Source organism: Neurospora tetraspora (genome assembly GCF_033439725.1).
Source record: "Neurospora tetraspora strain CBS 560.94 chromosome Unknown B0H65scaffold_5, whole genome shotgun sequence".
Lineage (NCBI taxonomy): Eukaryota > Fungi > Ascomycota > Sordariomycetes > Sordariales > Sordariaceae > Neurospora > Neurospora tetraspora.
The window spans coordinates 2,316,430-2,331,741 of NW_026944387.1; the positions used below are offsets into that span (position 1 = coordinate 2,316,430).

The 15,312-nt window shown below is 50.2% G+C and overlaps 5 protein-coding genes across 5 annotated transcripts; 1 reads left to right on the top strand and 4 right to left on the bottom strand.

Moving 5' to 3' along the window:
- Positions 1-1,593: 1,593 nt before the first annotated feature.
- Positions 1,594-2,595, bottom strand: B0H65DRAFT_443617 (uncharacterized protein; the record flags this gene model as incomplete). Its single annotated transcript, XM_062825638.1, has 1 exon — positions 1,594-2,595. The coding sequence occupies one exon, from the start codon at positions 2,593-2,595 to the stop codon at positions 1,594-1,596; it is 1,002 nt and encodes a 333-aa protein (XP_062680627.1).
- An 863-nt stretch (positions 2,596-3,458) lies between these two features.
- B0H65DRAFT_540414 (concanavalin A-like lectin/glucanase domain-containing protein) lies at positions 3,459-5,105 on the bottom strand. Its single transcript, XM_062829153.1, has 2 exons — positions 4,295-5,105; positions 3,459-4,229 (listed from the first exon to the last, which is right to left on the bottom strand). The coding sequence occupies exons 1-2, from the start codon at positions 4,916-4,918 to the stop codon at positions 3,531-3,533; spliced, it is 1,323 nt and encodes a 440-aa protein (XP_062680628.1). The 5' UTR covers positions 4,919-5,105; the 3' UTR covers positions 3,459-3,530.
- A 3,725-nt stretch (positions 5,106-8,830) lies between these two features.
- Positions 8,831-9,088, top strand: B0H65DRAFT_428337 (uncharacterized protein; the record flags this gene model as incomplete). The annotated part of the gene is made up of 1 exon (XM_062824754.1): positions 8,831-9,088. One exon carries the CDS (start codon positions 8,831-8,833, stop codon positions 9,086-9,088), a length of 258 nt encoding a protein of 85 aa, XP_062680629.1.
- Positions 9,089-11,152: 2,064 nt separating this feature from the next.
- On the bottom strand, positions 11,153-12,403 carry B0H65DRAFT_576405 (uncharacterized protein; the record flags this gene model as incomplete). The annotated part of the gene is made up of 2 exons (XM_062830658.1): positions 11,423-12,403; positions 11,153-11,172 (listed from the first exon to the last, which is right to left on the bottom strand). The coding sequence occupies exons 1-2, from the start codon at positions 12,096-12,098 to the stop codon at positions 11,153-11,155; spliced, it is 696 nt and encodes a 231-aa protein (XP_062680630.1). The 5' UTR covers positions 12,099-12,403.
- Positions 12,404-14,004: 1,601 nt separating this feature from the next.
- On the bottom strand, positions 14,005-14,382 carry B0H65DRAFT_402115 (uncharacterized protein; the record flags this gene model as incomplete). Its single annotated transcript, XM_062823788.1, has 1 exon — positions 14,005-14,382. A coding segment is annotated over one exon (378 nt), but the record flags the coding sequence as incomplete, so codon positions are not given.
- Between the last annotated feature and the right edge of the window lie 930 nt (positions 14,383-15,312).

Below are 15,312 nucleotides of genomic sequence, written 5' to 3' on the forward strand. Positions count from 1 at the left end.
GAGGAATCACATCAAGGATTGAGCGCATGAGAGAACAAATAGATAGGTTGGCATAGGTCTTGGAGCGTATTTAGACATTTCCAAGGTGCTCATGAATAACGTAATGGTTCTGCCAACGAGTGTCTTACCAATATCTCTCGCCGTCTCCATTTCTTGTAGGCTGCATCCCGGTTTCCACTTTTCCAGCATCGCATAGGACTCGGCCGCCAGCGATGCCCGGGTCCGGTTCGACATTTTGCCTCCGACCTGCTCCGCTGTTCTTCCCTTGTCGGGTGCAGTGGTTCCAAAAAGACTGTACACACGGGTTCAGCCAAAAATAGTGGTCCTGTGTGTACTGTTTCTTTGGGAACCGCCTGCTTGTCTATAAGCACGAAACTGCGTCGGCCCCTTCTTCCATTGCTTTTCCAGGAGGAAGTGCCGACTTTTCACAACAGCGATGGGCGGAAGGTGCAGAGTCAAAACAGGTAATGTAACGGTAACGCCCGGACCGCCCTGTACAGCTGGGGTATCTGCGCAGGATGTTCGTTGTTCCGAACCCGGACAGCTATCATTTGCTCCATATGTTTGTGTCCTTGTATTAGCCGTCGCGAAAGATTAAGGTGATGTTCACGTGTTCCTTGACTTGCAAGCAACATCACGCGTCTCAGGCACTGGTAGCCCCTCGGCATCAGATCTCACCACCACCCAGTCACGGGAGTCTTGTTGCTGTCAGGGGCAGTATGGCAGTAATCAATCACAGTTATGACGCACTAAACGTGTTTGAGTCCTCCTGGTTCAATTTTGAAGATATCAGCGTTTAGCCCGGCCTTCGAAAGCACAACTTGCAAGCTCATGGAATACGGAATCACGCCCCGGTATCCAACGAACTGCTGGAACATCAAAGACGATGGGAATGAAGCAAGTAATCTCTGTTTTGTATGTTCATCTCCCATTTCCTTTCCCCGAATTTTGGATTCCCTCCTGTCCGCCCCGGACGAACATGCAACGAAAAGCTCGATCCCGTACTTGCGCCCATCTAGTCCATGCCACCATGAGGGCGGTAACAGACCAAGAGAAATAGGTTGCAATATAGCTGAGTTCCCCCGCCGTGCTAACAGAGAGCTGACGATCCCGTTCCTCTCATTCGGATAATGATTGGCAGAAGACCCCCGAGTAAATATGATCCCCCCCACCACAAGAAAGAGTGAGAGCAAAAGAGGAAGAAAAGGGAAGACCAGATGATGAGGCGCTCAACTGCTTTCTTCCACACCCCGATCCATGAAGCATGCCTGACGGCCTTTGCATCTAGCGCCAGCTATCTGACTTGGCAACGAAGGATGAGAAGAAGAAAAAGAAGTAGAAGAAGAATCACAACCGATACGCAGATTGACGCCAAAAACCATGCCAGATGCACATCAACGCCTGTCTGTCACCACCATGCCATCGCTTTAGAATCCCATGGAAGTCAAAATCAATCCTTTGCTGCCAGACTCCACGAAGAATCCGATACCATTGCTGCGTTTGTTCTCAGCGGAAGGCCATCCAGATCCAGAGCAGAAATGCTATAGCTCTGTGGGTCGGCTGAAAAGGTTCATCGGCGATATCCCATCCCTTTCAGAGCGGCGACGATGGCGACTCGGACGCGATGCCCTTCAGAATCCGATGGTCTTCAACGGTGATATCCGAACGGTTGAGAAGGAGTCGTGCGGCACCGCTGCGAACAGCCTGCATCTCCCTCAGCGCAGCCTGATTGATAGCCGCGTGCCCGTCCGCCTTCGCCTGCAGATACTGGACCTGGGCCATGAGGAAGTCGATGGTCCTTTTCATCGACACCATCTCAGCCTTGGCCTCGATGAGCTCATCCTGGATGCGGGCGCCCCAGGATTCGACGTCCTCGTCCACCGGTGCGTCCAACTGCATCAACATAGGAGACGGCGACGACGGAATGCTGTTGTTCTGGATAGCGTTGAGCTTTTTCTTGAGCTTTTTGGCTTGCCTGAGCTTTTCGACTTCTTTGGCTGTCTCGGCTTGCTTGGCTTGCCTCTCGTCCTGCTTGGCTTGCCTGAGCTTTTCAGCTTCTTTGGCTGCCTCGGCTTGGCGCGCTTCCCTCTCGCCCTGCTCTCTGACCTTCTGCCGGCGCTTGGCATCGGCACGCTTCTGGGTCCTGCTGCGTTTCTTCTTGGGGGGCTCTGGAGACGAAGGAGCGCTGCCGGTTCTCGGCGGAGTGGTGGGCAAGTCAGCCAACTCTTTGTAGACGGGTCTTTGATGGAAAGTGAAGACGTCGCCGCTGGTGTCGACGCCGAAGCCGAAGTCGACTTGGCCGGAGGTGGTGGATTTGGTGGAAGTGTGAGAGGACGGGGAGCCGAAGCTCATGGTAGCCTCGGAGGTTTGACCACTACTGGCACGACGACTTTTCTCGATTTTCTCGGCGACGTCGTTAATGAGCTGCTTGATGTTGTTCATCTTGAAGGGATCCACATTGTTGAAGTGGTTCTTGTTGGCGTTCCGAGTGCGGGAGCTCGACCTCGCACGTTTGTGCGAGCTATCGTCGGAAGAAGCGTCCTCGTTGCCCGAGGAGGATCGCTTGCGGCAAACAATCGACACGGGGGCCGACATGGCGAATCTTTGATGGAATATTGATAGGCGGATGGGATCTTGATTGGTGGATGGGATCTTGATAGGTGGGAATTTGGCGGGATCTCAGTGCAATAAAACGTATCTGGGTGCCAATGTCGCCCTCGAAAAGCCTTGTACCGAGCCGATCTTGTTGTTCTGTACGGTGCTTGGTAGACTAGAAGAAGGATGAGTCTATGGTCAGGGCCGTGACCGAGGCCTGATCGTCGGTGAGCGAGCTAGTGATCAGGGTTGTGGTTGAGGTTCTGGTCAGGGTTGCGAGTCGGCGACGTTGTGAATCGAGCTGGGAGCCGATGGCGGTTAGCTGGTAGTGAATGTGGAGGTTGTCCGACCGGGCAGCGCACTGCTGGTGGTCGTCACTTCGGGACTCGAACTGTACGAAGCGACGCCGTTGCCGTTCAAGTCAGGGCCGATTGAGTCAAGGTTGTGTGTGCTGTTGTTGATGCGTGTTGACCTGAACTTAAGGGTCCCAAGGCTGTCAGTTAAGAGCAAGTTGTTGTGCTGACAGAAATTGGCAGACGATTTTGTTGGTGGTCAGGAGTAAAAAGCCCTGAGCTATTTGCGAGGTGTGATATATTTTGCACGTGAAAATACCAGCTTCTGCGGACTTCTTTGAGGCTCGCAGGAGGCGGAATTAAATGCATCGGATGGAGGGCTGTGGTTGAGTGAATGGGAAAAGTCAGGATGAAAAGGCTGGAGATATGAGAAGGTTGGAGAAACACCGTTTACCACGAGTACGAGTTCAGTTATTAGCAGTCAAGGTTTATTTTGCTAATCGCAGCTCGTTATTCTAGGTTGATACTTGGACGAGGAAGAGCCATGCAATATTACAACACCATTGAAGGGTGACCATCAGATGAACCGTGCCGCTGGTTATCCCCTCACTTTTCCTGGCCGCCCGCGGACAATGCATCTCCTTATGCAGTCGAACCAATATCGCCCCATCTGATGTTGGAGAAAGTGACTGTGACGTCCGGCGTCTTCTTGGCAATCTTGTCCGGCTTCCCTTCACCTTCCTGGCATGGCCCGTTTTTCCCGGCGTCCAACCACGCCATTGAGTCGGCTTCAGAGTTCCAGATACTCAATACCATAACCATACCGCGCCCCAGCGCCTGACCCATCGTCTTCAACCCATCTAACCGCGCATGGTCGTTGAAATCCCGAGCATTGCAGTACCCCTCCGTCAACGCGCCTTCAAATTTGCCACCGCTGGGCGAAATGTTGGCCTTCGTGAGAGCCTTGATATTTGAATCGGAAGTGCTTGGAATCGTCTTTCCATCCTGAATGTAGAGCCTCCTGATCTCGCTGAGGGCGCCAGTCGTCGAATTTTCATCCGTCAAGAAGCGGGTGACGACTGTAAACGGCCGGGAGGTGTCAACCTTGTGTTCCTGGCCCTTGCCGTAAAACTCTGGGGCACCAAGCCTGAACGGATTGATTCCGCAGCCTTTCCTGGCACACACACCGCTTCCTCCCTTGTCTGACTTCTCGCACTCATCACCGTTGCAAAGGAAGGGGCCTGTCTGATTGCAAGGATGCGAAGTCATGGTCGTGGCGCGCGAGTTGGCTTCCCAGATGTCCATTTCGTTGCAGCAAACGCGGGAGGAATTAAGGTTTACCTGGGGTGCAGAAAGAGAGAGTTAGAAGAGACGAAAACGAATTGTATGGGAGGCTTCTCGCTTACCACGCCATTGATAAAGTCGCTTTTAGGACACTGCGCATCGCAGTACCCGGTCCCATACTTCGCCCCAGCCGGGTTGAGTTTACTCCTCCCGCCTGAAAAGTCCATCTCGGACAGGTACAGCGCGCCGTTCATACCGCACCCGACGTTGGACGCGTCCACCTGGAAGCTGATCTCCTGGTTTAACAGCTTGATCGGCTCGTAGTTCTCGCCATCCTCCGCGAGGAGGTACACCCGCGGACTGATGCCCCTGTGCTCCTTCCCGTCAAAGAGGTAGTTGCGCAGCGTCACGGCCGTGTCGCTCGCCAACACGCCCAGGCTGCCGTATTCCACGCCCTCAAGGATGCAGTTCTGGGCGCAGGTGGCTTCGTCGGGACAGAGTGTCTTGTTGGCGGCGGAGCATTCGACGATCTCGCCTTCGGTGTTGTGGAAGGGCCGGTGCCGGGCGTCGCTGACGAGGAACGTCTGCTGGGTTTTGCAGCCGCCGGATTGGGTGCATTTCTGAGTTCGGAGACGGGGGTGGACTTCGGGGATGCCAGTGCCGATTTTTTGGGCGGTTGCTGCCTCGGTGAAGAGAGAGAGGAGAGAGAGTGGTAGCAGTAGACTGCTGAGTTTTCGGGAGATCATGGTTGCTTTGCTTTGCAGAGTGACTAGGTACGCGAGAAGTTGAAGATGGTGGATGCTCGAGTAGCCGCTGGGTGGACTGGGTCGCGTACTTGGGTGCTGAAGCGGGATTGTTCCTGTGGCAGGAACAAAGGAGCTTATTCAGGTACGTTGGCGCTTATATTCCAGGTTTCTTTGCTTTGGTTGGGACTTGGGGACAAGAAAGCCTTTGTATCTTCACGATGTTCGTATCCTCAAGGACCGGCCTGGATTTCGAGTGCGCTCGTGATCACACTTGAACTCTCCCTTTTGTGGTCTTCCCATTTTCGAATGCTAATAACATGTGTATCCGGTGATTCATATAAGTGAGATAACATGCTCAGTCAGGAGCGAAGGTACATTCTTCGGTCCTTTCGAACCACCGACACCAGTCATGGACTTTGTCAGTAAATAACTGAAACAAGAAAGCCGGCGTCCAGGTGCAGAAGTCACAGGGAAATCGCCGTGTTTCGACTTTATGACATTGGGGACAATAAGGGTAGATGCAACTTTGACACCAATGCTGGAATGTTCCCTGCAGCTGGGTCGGCGACGGGACCGAGATACGTATACACGTGGGTGTTTGCGCCTCGACGGAATGGCGCCGGCACTTGCAATTTTAACAGCATCGTACCCTGCGGGTGGGATACTTGTATACAATCCAGCCCTGGTTTGTTTGTTTGTTGACTTGGTACAGATAACGCCAAACCTCCCCAAGCTGGGAAAGCGGCCAAGAGTCTAGTGGTAAGATGCTGTGAACTGGTATCTTGAGGGCTGAGAGGACCTGAGGAAGACGGAGAGATGCTTCTATGGCGTTGAGAGCCTTGGCCTTTGGCAAAATTTTATTAACAGAGACCAGTTTTGCTCTCATGGGCCAAAGAGGGCTCTACACTTCCCCTCTTCCGTTTTAGCAGATGGACCACGCTAACAAACAAACCAGTATTTATCATATACCCCCAGAAGGAAACGGAGATAAGGGTGTCTTATCGGGCACGTTTCTTCCCGTTTGTGTCCGAGTTTCATGTCAAAATGTTCGACATGGAATCTGGTCAGGATCTGGGGGGTCACATGATCCTGGTCCTGGTGATAGGTATGTATCCGCCACCACTATTCCTTGCCATCTTTTACTCGTCGGTGCCTGAAAGTGGCTGTCAAATTTTCAGGAACATGGGGAGCGGGAAAGGGTATGTACAGGGGGTACCAGATCCGTCATCCGTCAATCTCATGTGTAACAGCAAACTCCAGATACTTAGTATGGACAAACACTCTCGGGTAAGTCAGGCCATTTCCCTAACTCGTCTAGCAAACTGACACGATCCCTTTTACATGGAAATTTCCACATACATTGGCGATGGGCTGGAGAATGTATAAAATTTGGAATATGAACCGTATTGTAACGATGTGGGACTGATTATTTATGAACTAAGAAGGTAGCCGTCCAAAATCCTACTAGTATGCTAGGGGTAGGATCATAGGAGATACACACAAGCTGATGTGGCCAAGGTAGGTAGAGATAGGTAGGTATCAGCCCTGTCGGGGGCAGAATCTTAAATCACCCTTGACATGTTTGCTGTCGACGCCCCGGTCGTTAACAAAACACCAGCTTCCGCGATTCACATTCACGTATGTAGCTTCAGCTACTTTCTCAACACTCCTAGGTAATGAAATACTAATTTAAGCAGTCAACACGGCGCTCTGAATGCTGGAATGGAAAATAAACTATTCTCGGCGACCCATTCAAGCTTCACATCCTGAAGGTTCCCATGATGTCTGCATAGGGTTTCGAGTTCGGAAGAGCCCATTCCTACCATGGCTATCCACGACATGTGGGAAAACATGGGATCCTTCCAATTCATGCCAATCTAATCGTCGTCCTGGTAGCTACCAGGAAGGCCTGGGAGGGTGGTGGGCAAATCTTTTGGCAGTTGCTTAATACTCGGAAGTTGCTCAACACTCCAAGAGATCGCAATCTTTCTGTAGGTCAAGTTGACCTCAATAACGAGCCTTCCGGGAGCCTCGTATTCCTAATGGGCAAACGAATGTCAGCTTTGCTTCTTGTGCTGTTTCTCATTGGGTTAAGTCATTAGCTTGCCTCGTCATCCTCGGGAATGGGTTCCTTGGAGACATCCATCTGCTTCCTCTTCTGGATGAGAGACTCCCTCGGCGTGCAGTGTCACTTTCCTACGTGTGCAGTGTACACTGTATATGTAGGAAGCTATCCCCAGATATCCCTACGCGTGCAGTGTTAGTAATCCCTAAGAAACAGCCTTCCCGCACGAAACATACTGTACCTTACTATAACACGTTCGTTAGTACCTTAAGCTGTAGCTAGAAGTGGAGGACTCTTAGACCTTTAAGAAAGAAGTTGGGAGAGTAAGGGAGCGATCCGATTAGACCTGCTTTGGGTAGATAGAATAATATAATTAATTTGCACATTTCAGTTACTGCCCCTCAACACCAACGAACTATCACCAGATCAGATACTGGTTCAACACCAAGGGAAATATCACAAGGTTAGGGATTACTATGACACTGCACGCGTAGGAATATGAGGGTAGATATAACTATACACGCAGTGACACTGCACACGTAGGAAACTGACACTGCACGCCGAGGAAGTCTCCTGGATGATCTCCGATGTTTGCTCAAGCCGTTCTTTCAAAACTCCGAGGTGTTTGCGAGCTGCAAGGAATGAAAGTCAGCGTCCGTCACTTCTGCACCCAGACCCATTCATCTTCTTACCTGACTCGCACTTTTCGTTAACTGTCGCTAACTTCTGGACGAGGTCCTCTTTTGCATCTTCATTTGCATCTATCATTGCAAGAGTCCCATGGGTATGAATTTCATAGAACCAGTTATTGAAAATTTCCTAGAATGGCGGATTCTTGTTTCGGTAGGTTTCCAGATCTTGCTGACATCCATTCTCCTCAGCACTAGCTAAAGAAGCGGATAGGTGGAGGTTGAAAGGCCAACGCGCTCCTTCAAGTGTCCTCTTGATTTGTGTTATCTCGTGCCGAGTTTCGGCGCAACGAGCGTAGAGCGTCATCTCTTCTGCAAATGGATAATCGGTCGTCAAAACCAACGACATTGATCACAACCTTCAACAAGCAGTGTGATTATACACTTGAAGCATAGCGCTTGCTCATCAGTCTCCATGTATGCGGCGTTCTATATGACCAACAACAACGTTCATTGTTTAATGTGCGGCAATGTCATCTCGCTGGCGCCGAGGGCAACTGACGGGTCGTTGGGCGAGTCGGTTGCGGCATAACCGGCCGGTCGAATGAGAAAACTCCGGGTCAAACAATGAATTGGCAAGGCGCCAGGACCGGAGAGTTGTCAAACCCAGCATTTCTGGGTACACTAACTTTAGCCATGGACTGTCGACGCTCCGAAAGCAAGTGGGAGGCCTATTGTTGCAGATTTATCGCAATGCTCCATGTATTATACAGACAAGGTTGCGTCGAATTCCACAATCATTGTTGTTTGTGAGAATCTCATGATGCCGCCATTCATCGCTGTCCAAGAAATATGTTTGGCTCCATCGAGTAGGATTATCTGATGACACGATACCGTTGGTTACTTATCCAGATGTTGCTCATCCCAATGGCATGATGGTTTGCCTGTAGATGGTTCGACAAACGGTTAACGTTTACAGGTTCTCGAGTGATGCATCACATATTTGTAGAGCAGGATGAGCCATGAAGAACTCGAACGAGCAAAGTCCGACCAGAACCTCTGTGTATAAGAGTCCTCGGGGTCCAGGTCGACAGTCCCAATGTCGTTAACCCAGCATCAGGCCTCGGACCCAACTCCAACAATCACAATCACCACTGACATTCAGTAAAACAATCAACACCAACTATACCACCAAATTTTTCCAACACAACCTTCACCATGTCCTCCGTACTCACCAGGCAATACGAACGGGACATCGGTATCTACGCCCTCGACTCCAACCCCATGATCGCGCAGGTCGGCAAAATGGCCGAACAGCTTCTGTGGCAGATCAATTGGAAGAGTTCCAGAGACAATCTCGTGTCCACGATCTACTTCAATGTTGTGCGCTTGGTGAGTTACGTCGAGTATGGACTAACTTTCGACCTTCAGAAGGAGAAAGAGGAGCTTGAGGAGACGATTTCAAAGGCTTCTTAGAACGGACTTGAGAGATGGAAAGTAAAGGTACCTAGTATGGGAATTGAGTGGGCAATTACGTGATGAAAGGCTCATCACAACGCTGGGAACAGTGCACAGGTGGAAGGAAGGAAGTAATAGTGCAAGAGGTTGCAAGAGCAAGAGCCAGGCATTTGTGCAGGTAAACACATAGAGAGAAGTGGCAGGAATTAACTCAGGGGTGACGCATTAAGCTTTGATGATTCCTTCCCAGTCTTGGTTGTATTGTGTGCGGGCTCCACATTGACATGGTCAGCATGAACACTACCAGGACACTCATGAACAGATAGTACGCCACGGTCGAAGATGAACTTCCGAGATACGTGACTTGAAGAATGAAGCTCCCTGGTTAAAATACCGGAATTGATGCTCCATTTGCAGGTGGTGACTGGCAGAAATACCATGTGCTTTTCCTATGTTGATATGTGAGAATGATGAAGTATCTTGATGGAGAGCTTTTGTTTTTGTGACACCCCGAGCCCAACTTCGCAATCAATGAACACAACGCACATAATCTAATCCAGCAACTAATTGAGGGACTGAGAGGATATGCTTACGTGATACATCCATTGTTTTACAAACTGAGTGCTTCACCTCGGAATGGTTCTCAAGGCTCAACTCGCCCTGGGTGTCTCTGGCAAATAAGCCCTTCTGATGCATCCAAATCTTTGCGTGCTACTAAAATGCCACGAATTCGTTGCTTACAAACTGGCTGGTTTCGTGTCCAATTGCTTCATTCAAGGATGTAGCCCATAACGTTGCCATTGCTTATACTGCTGGTAACAGTGGCTTTCTCCTCAATGTGATAACTCACGCTGACGCAATGAGCGAGTCTATGGCTTCTGTTGACAAAGCATGGAGTACCCTACTTGCTGCGGAAATCAGATTCAACATAAATCAAGCTTTCTTGCTTCGAATTCTACTCCAAACCCACAGCTGTCACTCACTGTGAGCCCACAACAAAAACATTGTGTACTTGCACTAATACTTCCAGTACGGAGTATTTCAACATTTCGATTCCGCACCTCGAAAATGCCGGCCACTCCAGCTGCCAAACTGCTTGCCCGAGCTAAGTTGAGAGACCTCGAACGCACGCGAGACGCTGCAACGCGGATGGTTTGGAAGCATACCAAGACAAGGAAATTGATGAGCTGCTCGATGTTCACAACCGGAAATTTGCAGAGCTAGACGGGATGATTAGAGAAATGGAAAGTGCTATCATGAGGGCCGATGACAACTTGCAGGATCTTGTATCAGCATGCGAGCGAGTCAAGGAGAAATTTGCTAGCAATGTCCGACAGAAGGATGAACAAGGACAAACTGGAAGTTGCTCATAACGGAGGCTTTGACTTTGATGATCGCAGGAGGGAATAACACGAGAAACAACAACAAAAATAAATAGAGAACGATACCAGATTTCGCACCCTGTCTGGATTCGTTCTGCGCAAAGGTAGAACTTTCTCCCCGGAGACACAAGACCCAAAACAATATGACCCTCCATGCCAACTATCCCTTTGCGATGCGCGTTCAACATCAGGAAGGCATTTACTCCGGCGGCCCCAGCCTTTGGATAGAGAGGCCCCAATCCCTATCTGGACCCCAATCGGGTTAGGGTTTAACGTGCAAATTCTTTTTTTCAACTAATTAATATAATCAGACAGTAATCGTATAATACCCTTTCAGTGTAAGTCAGTGCTAAGCCCAGTTACTTAGTGGATTCCCAAATGATAAAGTTCTTTGAATAACCAAATTTGGAAGCGATAAGGGGGAGTAACGCGATGAGGGGGATTGGAAGCGATAAGGGGAATTGAAAGCGATAAGGGGGATTAAAAGCGATAAGGGGGATTGAAAGCGATGAGGGGGATTGAGCTTCCGGGAGGCCAGTAGGGCCGGCCGTTCGGGCCCGGGAAAAGCGGGACTTTTCGGAGGAAAGTAGATCCTTCGGCGCTTTTCTATCTACTTTGGCGGTCGGTAGTATAAGCCCCCCAAGGATGGCTCCGCCTTAGGGTAAGAATACTACGTATAGGATTAGAAGGCGGTTCTAATCTAGACGAATATACGAATTTCTATATAAAATTATGTTGTTTGACATTGCTGTGTTTCTTGTTGGAAATTACTATGTAAATGTTAATTTACGTTGAAAAGTTGTGCCCAGAATTGAAATATTGGGGCCCAGATAGGGATTGGGGCCTCTCTATCCAAAGGTTGGGGCCGCCGGAGTAAATGCCATCAGGAATCCCCTTCAGTATCCCCTCTCCGCCAATGTGCTAATACCCCCTTCCTCCTAATCCACCTCCTTATCACCTACCTCCTTACCATCCACATCCTCTTTACTCCCCTCCGCCTCCCTCCGAATCCTCTCAACCTTGGCCATCTCCTCCTCAACACGCTGATCCACTTCCTTGATCACTCCATCCGCCCATCTCGCAACTCTAGTCCTGATCAGGGGCGCCATGCACCGGGTCGAATAATTGATGGGAGCATCCTTCGCGACGCCGTCCCTGAGTTTCTCCAAGAGATCGGCGATAAACGCGATATCTATGGGACGGATAATATTGTCAATTGCCACTGGAAAATCCCACTCGAACGTTCTTCTTCCTGTTTCATCAGGAGCGGTTCTGAATCTGGGGGCGCATAGCGGGTTTGGCTTTGGTTGGTTGGCGTCCGCTGACTCTGTAGGTGGGTTGATGAAGACGAAGTCGTCCTTCTCGTAAGTATTGCTGGCGCAGGAACTTGAGTCGTCGTCCTTGGTATAATTGCAGTTCGTTGCGTTGCGGGTACCGTTCTTGGGGAGGAGTCTGTTGAGGAGTGGACCGCAGAGAGGGAGGGTCCATGTTGGCGCTGGCATGGGTTGATGATGCTCGACCTCCTTTGAATAGGAAGTATCCGTTTGGGTCGTCTCGATTGAGTTCGTCTCAGCTGCGTCGGTCGCTTCGTCGGCTCCGGGTTTTGCCCCGAAGAGCTTCCGAAGGTGGGAAAAGAGTGAAAACATGTTGAAATTGAGGTCGGGCGGACTAGGCGAAGGTCGCGGGGTATCGAAATGGAGGGAGAATCTGATCGGAGAACGAACGATGAATTTTTTTGTATGGCAAGCTCTTTTGGCAAATTCTCTGTGTTGTATGCGTTTGTATGCCTGATTTCGAAGTCCGGGGTGAAATGCGTGTTCGGAAGTGTCGTAGAGATGGTGGACGGAAAAGCCATATATCCATCAATCGCCTCACGTTTCGTCCATTAACCACCAAGTTGACGCCCATTCATGATCTTGGTTGGGACCCTCACCTTTCAAGGGAATAAGTTGGCAATTTGTCGCTTCGGTCTTTCCATTGTTCTGGCTTTGTGCTGGCGGGGCGGCATGTCAAAGGATGCCGCGGCGCTGCTTGTTGGGTCGCGCATGCCGCATTTGGTCCCAACACATACCTCGACCGGCAGGTTGGTGCTTTGGCGGCACTGCAACATCGATCGACGCCACTTGGAAAACTAAAACTGACACTGACGGCAGGAGCCATAGGGGATCCCATTCTTTGTCGAAAACTCCCAGGAAGCAGTTTCAATTCTCACGCGTGGCATCTCTTGCGAAGCCCTCGCGCTGGGTGGTTCTCTCACCAAAGTGACATACTTCCCATGGTGCAAACACCTAGAAAGAAAAACCCTGTTGCACGTGAAGTGTCCCAGAAACTGATTACCAGGGCATTGTTTGGCGCCTTTCAAGTTCGCTTCCATTATGACAGAGCTGTCCACGCCTTTGTCGCTGATGGATTCGAGACCCCCTTTTCTTTATTCTACCCTGAACTTGTTGGCGCGGCCTGCCGCCTGTGAAGCGGCTACGACACTTCGCTCCGAGTCAAAGAACAAACGAGCCGCAGTTATAGGAGTGACCTGTTGGGTCAGACAAGAAGTATGTCTTCCAAATGACGCAACTAGTTGGGGGATCAGGGACTCACGCTTCAGCCATGCTTCGATCAGCTCCCTGGGGCTTTTACTTGGCCCAGCATCACCAGCATGTTAAAACCAGACTAATGAGCAATCGTTCTCCAAAAGCAGTATCATTGTTGCTATTTACACCTCTGTACACCATATTTCTATTTTAGTCCTTGATAATCCGAAAACCACCGATGCCTCCTCCAAAGGAAACTCGTCCAGAAGTTAGACAAAAGCAACGACAACACCTAGATCAGTCATGTCGCCAGACAACAACCAACCTCGTCCATCCAGATTCCATAAAGGCAGACGTGCGGTATCTAAGATCAAGGCAGTGATGGTGGTGTCAGCGGTAGTAACGGTAAAAGTGATAGCACCAAAATTGTTGGTGCCTTTGGCAAGTGTGGGCATAGTGAGGGTTCGGCCATCCGACAAGAAATGATGGACGGGGTAGCCATCCCTGGAGGAATATATTTTGAAAGCATTGCCAGGCTGTGCTAGGTCATTTACTCGAAGACAAAACGCTGTTATTAGCCCCCATAAGCTCCTATCATTCCTTCCCACCCCGTTTCAGATCCATCACCCATCACAGATATACTTCTCTCGTAGACAATCCGTCATATCAGTCTATGCCTCAGGATTTCTGACATTCTTGGACGCATTCTCCAAAGTACAGGATGCTGTAGGAGATGTAGATACACTTCCCTCGCTGCCTTGAGCAACATTCGCAGTTTCCGCTTTATTATCCCTCGGATCAGTGGTAGATAGCAGCCACTTGAGCTCCGATTCCATCTTCGCCTATAATTCTGGTGAGCATTTCGTACGTATGACAAATTTATAAACAGAGAAGAACGTAAAGGTAAATTGCGCACCTTGGTTTGTTCCAATAACCCTTCTTAATCTGCGAGAAAAACTGCTATCGGCTTGTAGAGTTTAAAGGCGTCGTCATCATCATCGTCGTCGTCGTCGTTGCCGTAGCCCTTCCGTCGTTCTTCACGCCGTCTCTTCCTCAACTCTTCCAGAAGCTGCTTGATAAACCCCTTGGCCTCCTTGTGCCTCTTCCTACTTACAAAGGCAGCTAGCCAATGAACATCCAATTTCAGGTACAAGATTCTCAGAACAATTTTGCGAAAGTCACGGGTTTCTCGGCTCATAACCTCAGCATCGTGGCATTGGCTGACCAGCATTTCTAGAATTTCTGCTTGAGGATTGTTCTGGACCTCTCTTGCAACCCTTTTGTGAACATCAAAATCCATTAGAATATCGAAAAGCCAGCTGTGGAAGTTGCCAGTCTGTGGATCCAGGAGGAAGGACGATAGTTCTTTCTCGCTAATCCAAGCAAGGCGCCACTGCGAGAGACGGATCTTGCCAATCACCCGGGTTCTCCATGATTTGTAGCGAAAAATCGGTACTGCGTAAGCTGGCGTCTGACAGGATTGTTCTCGACTATGCACTTCGAAGCGTGTATTGACCTGCTCGGCTATGGAGTCGAGGATTTCGGGACACTGCAGATATAAGACTTCGTGAGCCAGTGCCGACTACGTTTGCGCGTTCAACACACAATGAGCCATTCGAATGCTTGCCGCAATCTTGTCAAAGAGCATTGTACGCCGGCGTTGGTCCGATCTCCGTGCCGCGAACAGGGCCCATCATCCCGCGCACGCGTAAAAGCTCTTTGTCGAACCATCAGCGGGTCGGTCGTTGTGCTTGGTGATTATCCTCGCCCGTTTGTCGACAATGGAACCGAGAAACCGGTGCGTGCTGCTGGATACCAAAGTTGCCGTTGACACACCACCAAACCGAATTGGCAGAAAACCAGTCCGAACGACACCTAAGCACCATCACCAACACCGTTCAAACCGTTCACACCGTCAGCCATCCGGGAGTCCATCACCGCCTTCGACGTCTTCACCGCGAGAAACCCATCGTCAAAACCAAATGGCAGCAAAACGGGCGATCACCTTCACCATCTCTCGTTACACACCCCAACCACCACCACCCAGCCCTCATCACCCCCATCACCGTCTCCGGCCCATGGCCGTCTACCATAGCTATAAGTCCAAGACCACTCTCCTCCCCTTTTCCCACTCTCTCGCAAACTCTAGGGACAGACACGAAATCGCACCTACCTTACCATCTACCTACCTACCTGCCTCTACCAAGCTCACAGCACCAACCGACGTCACCCTCTGAGGCATTACACCAAACACCTACCTCCCCACAGAAAAAAACAAACCCGTCCAAAAAATGGAAGATAAACCCCCCAAAACCCCCGCCCAGCTCGACGA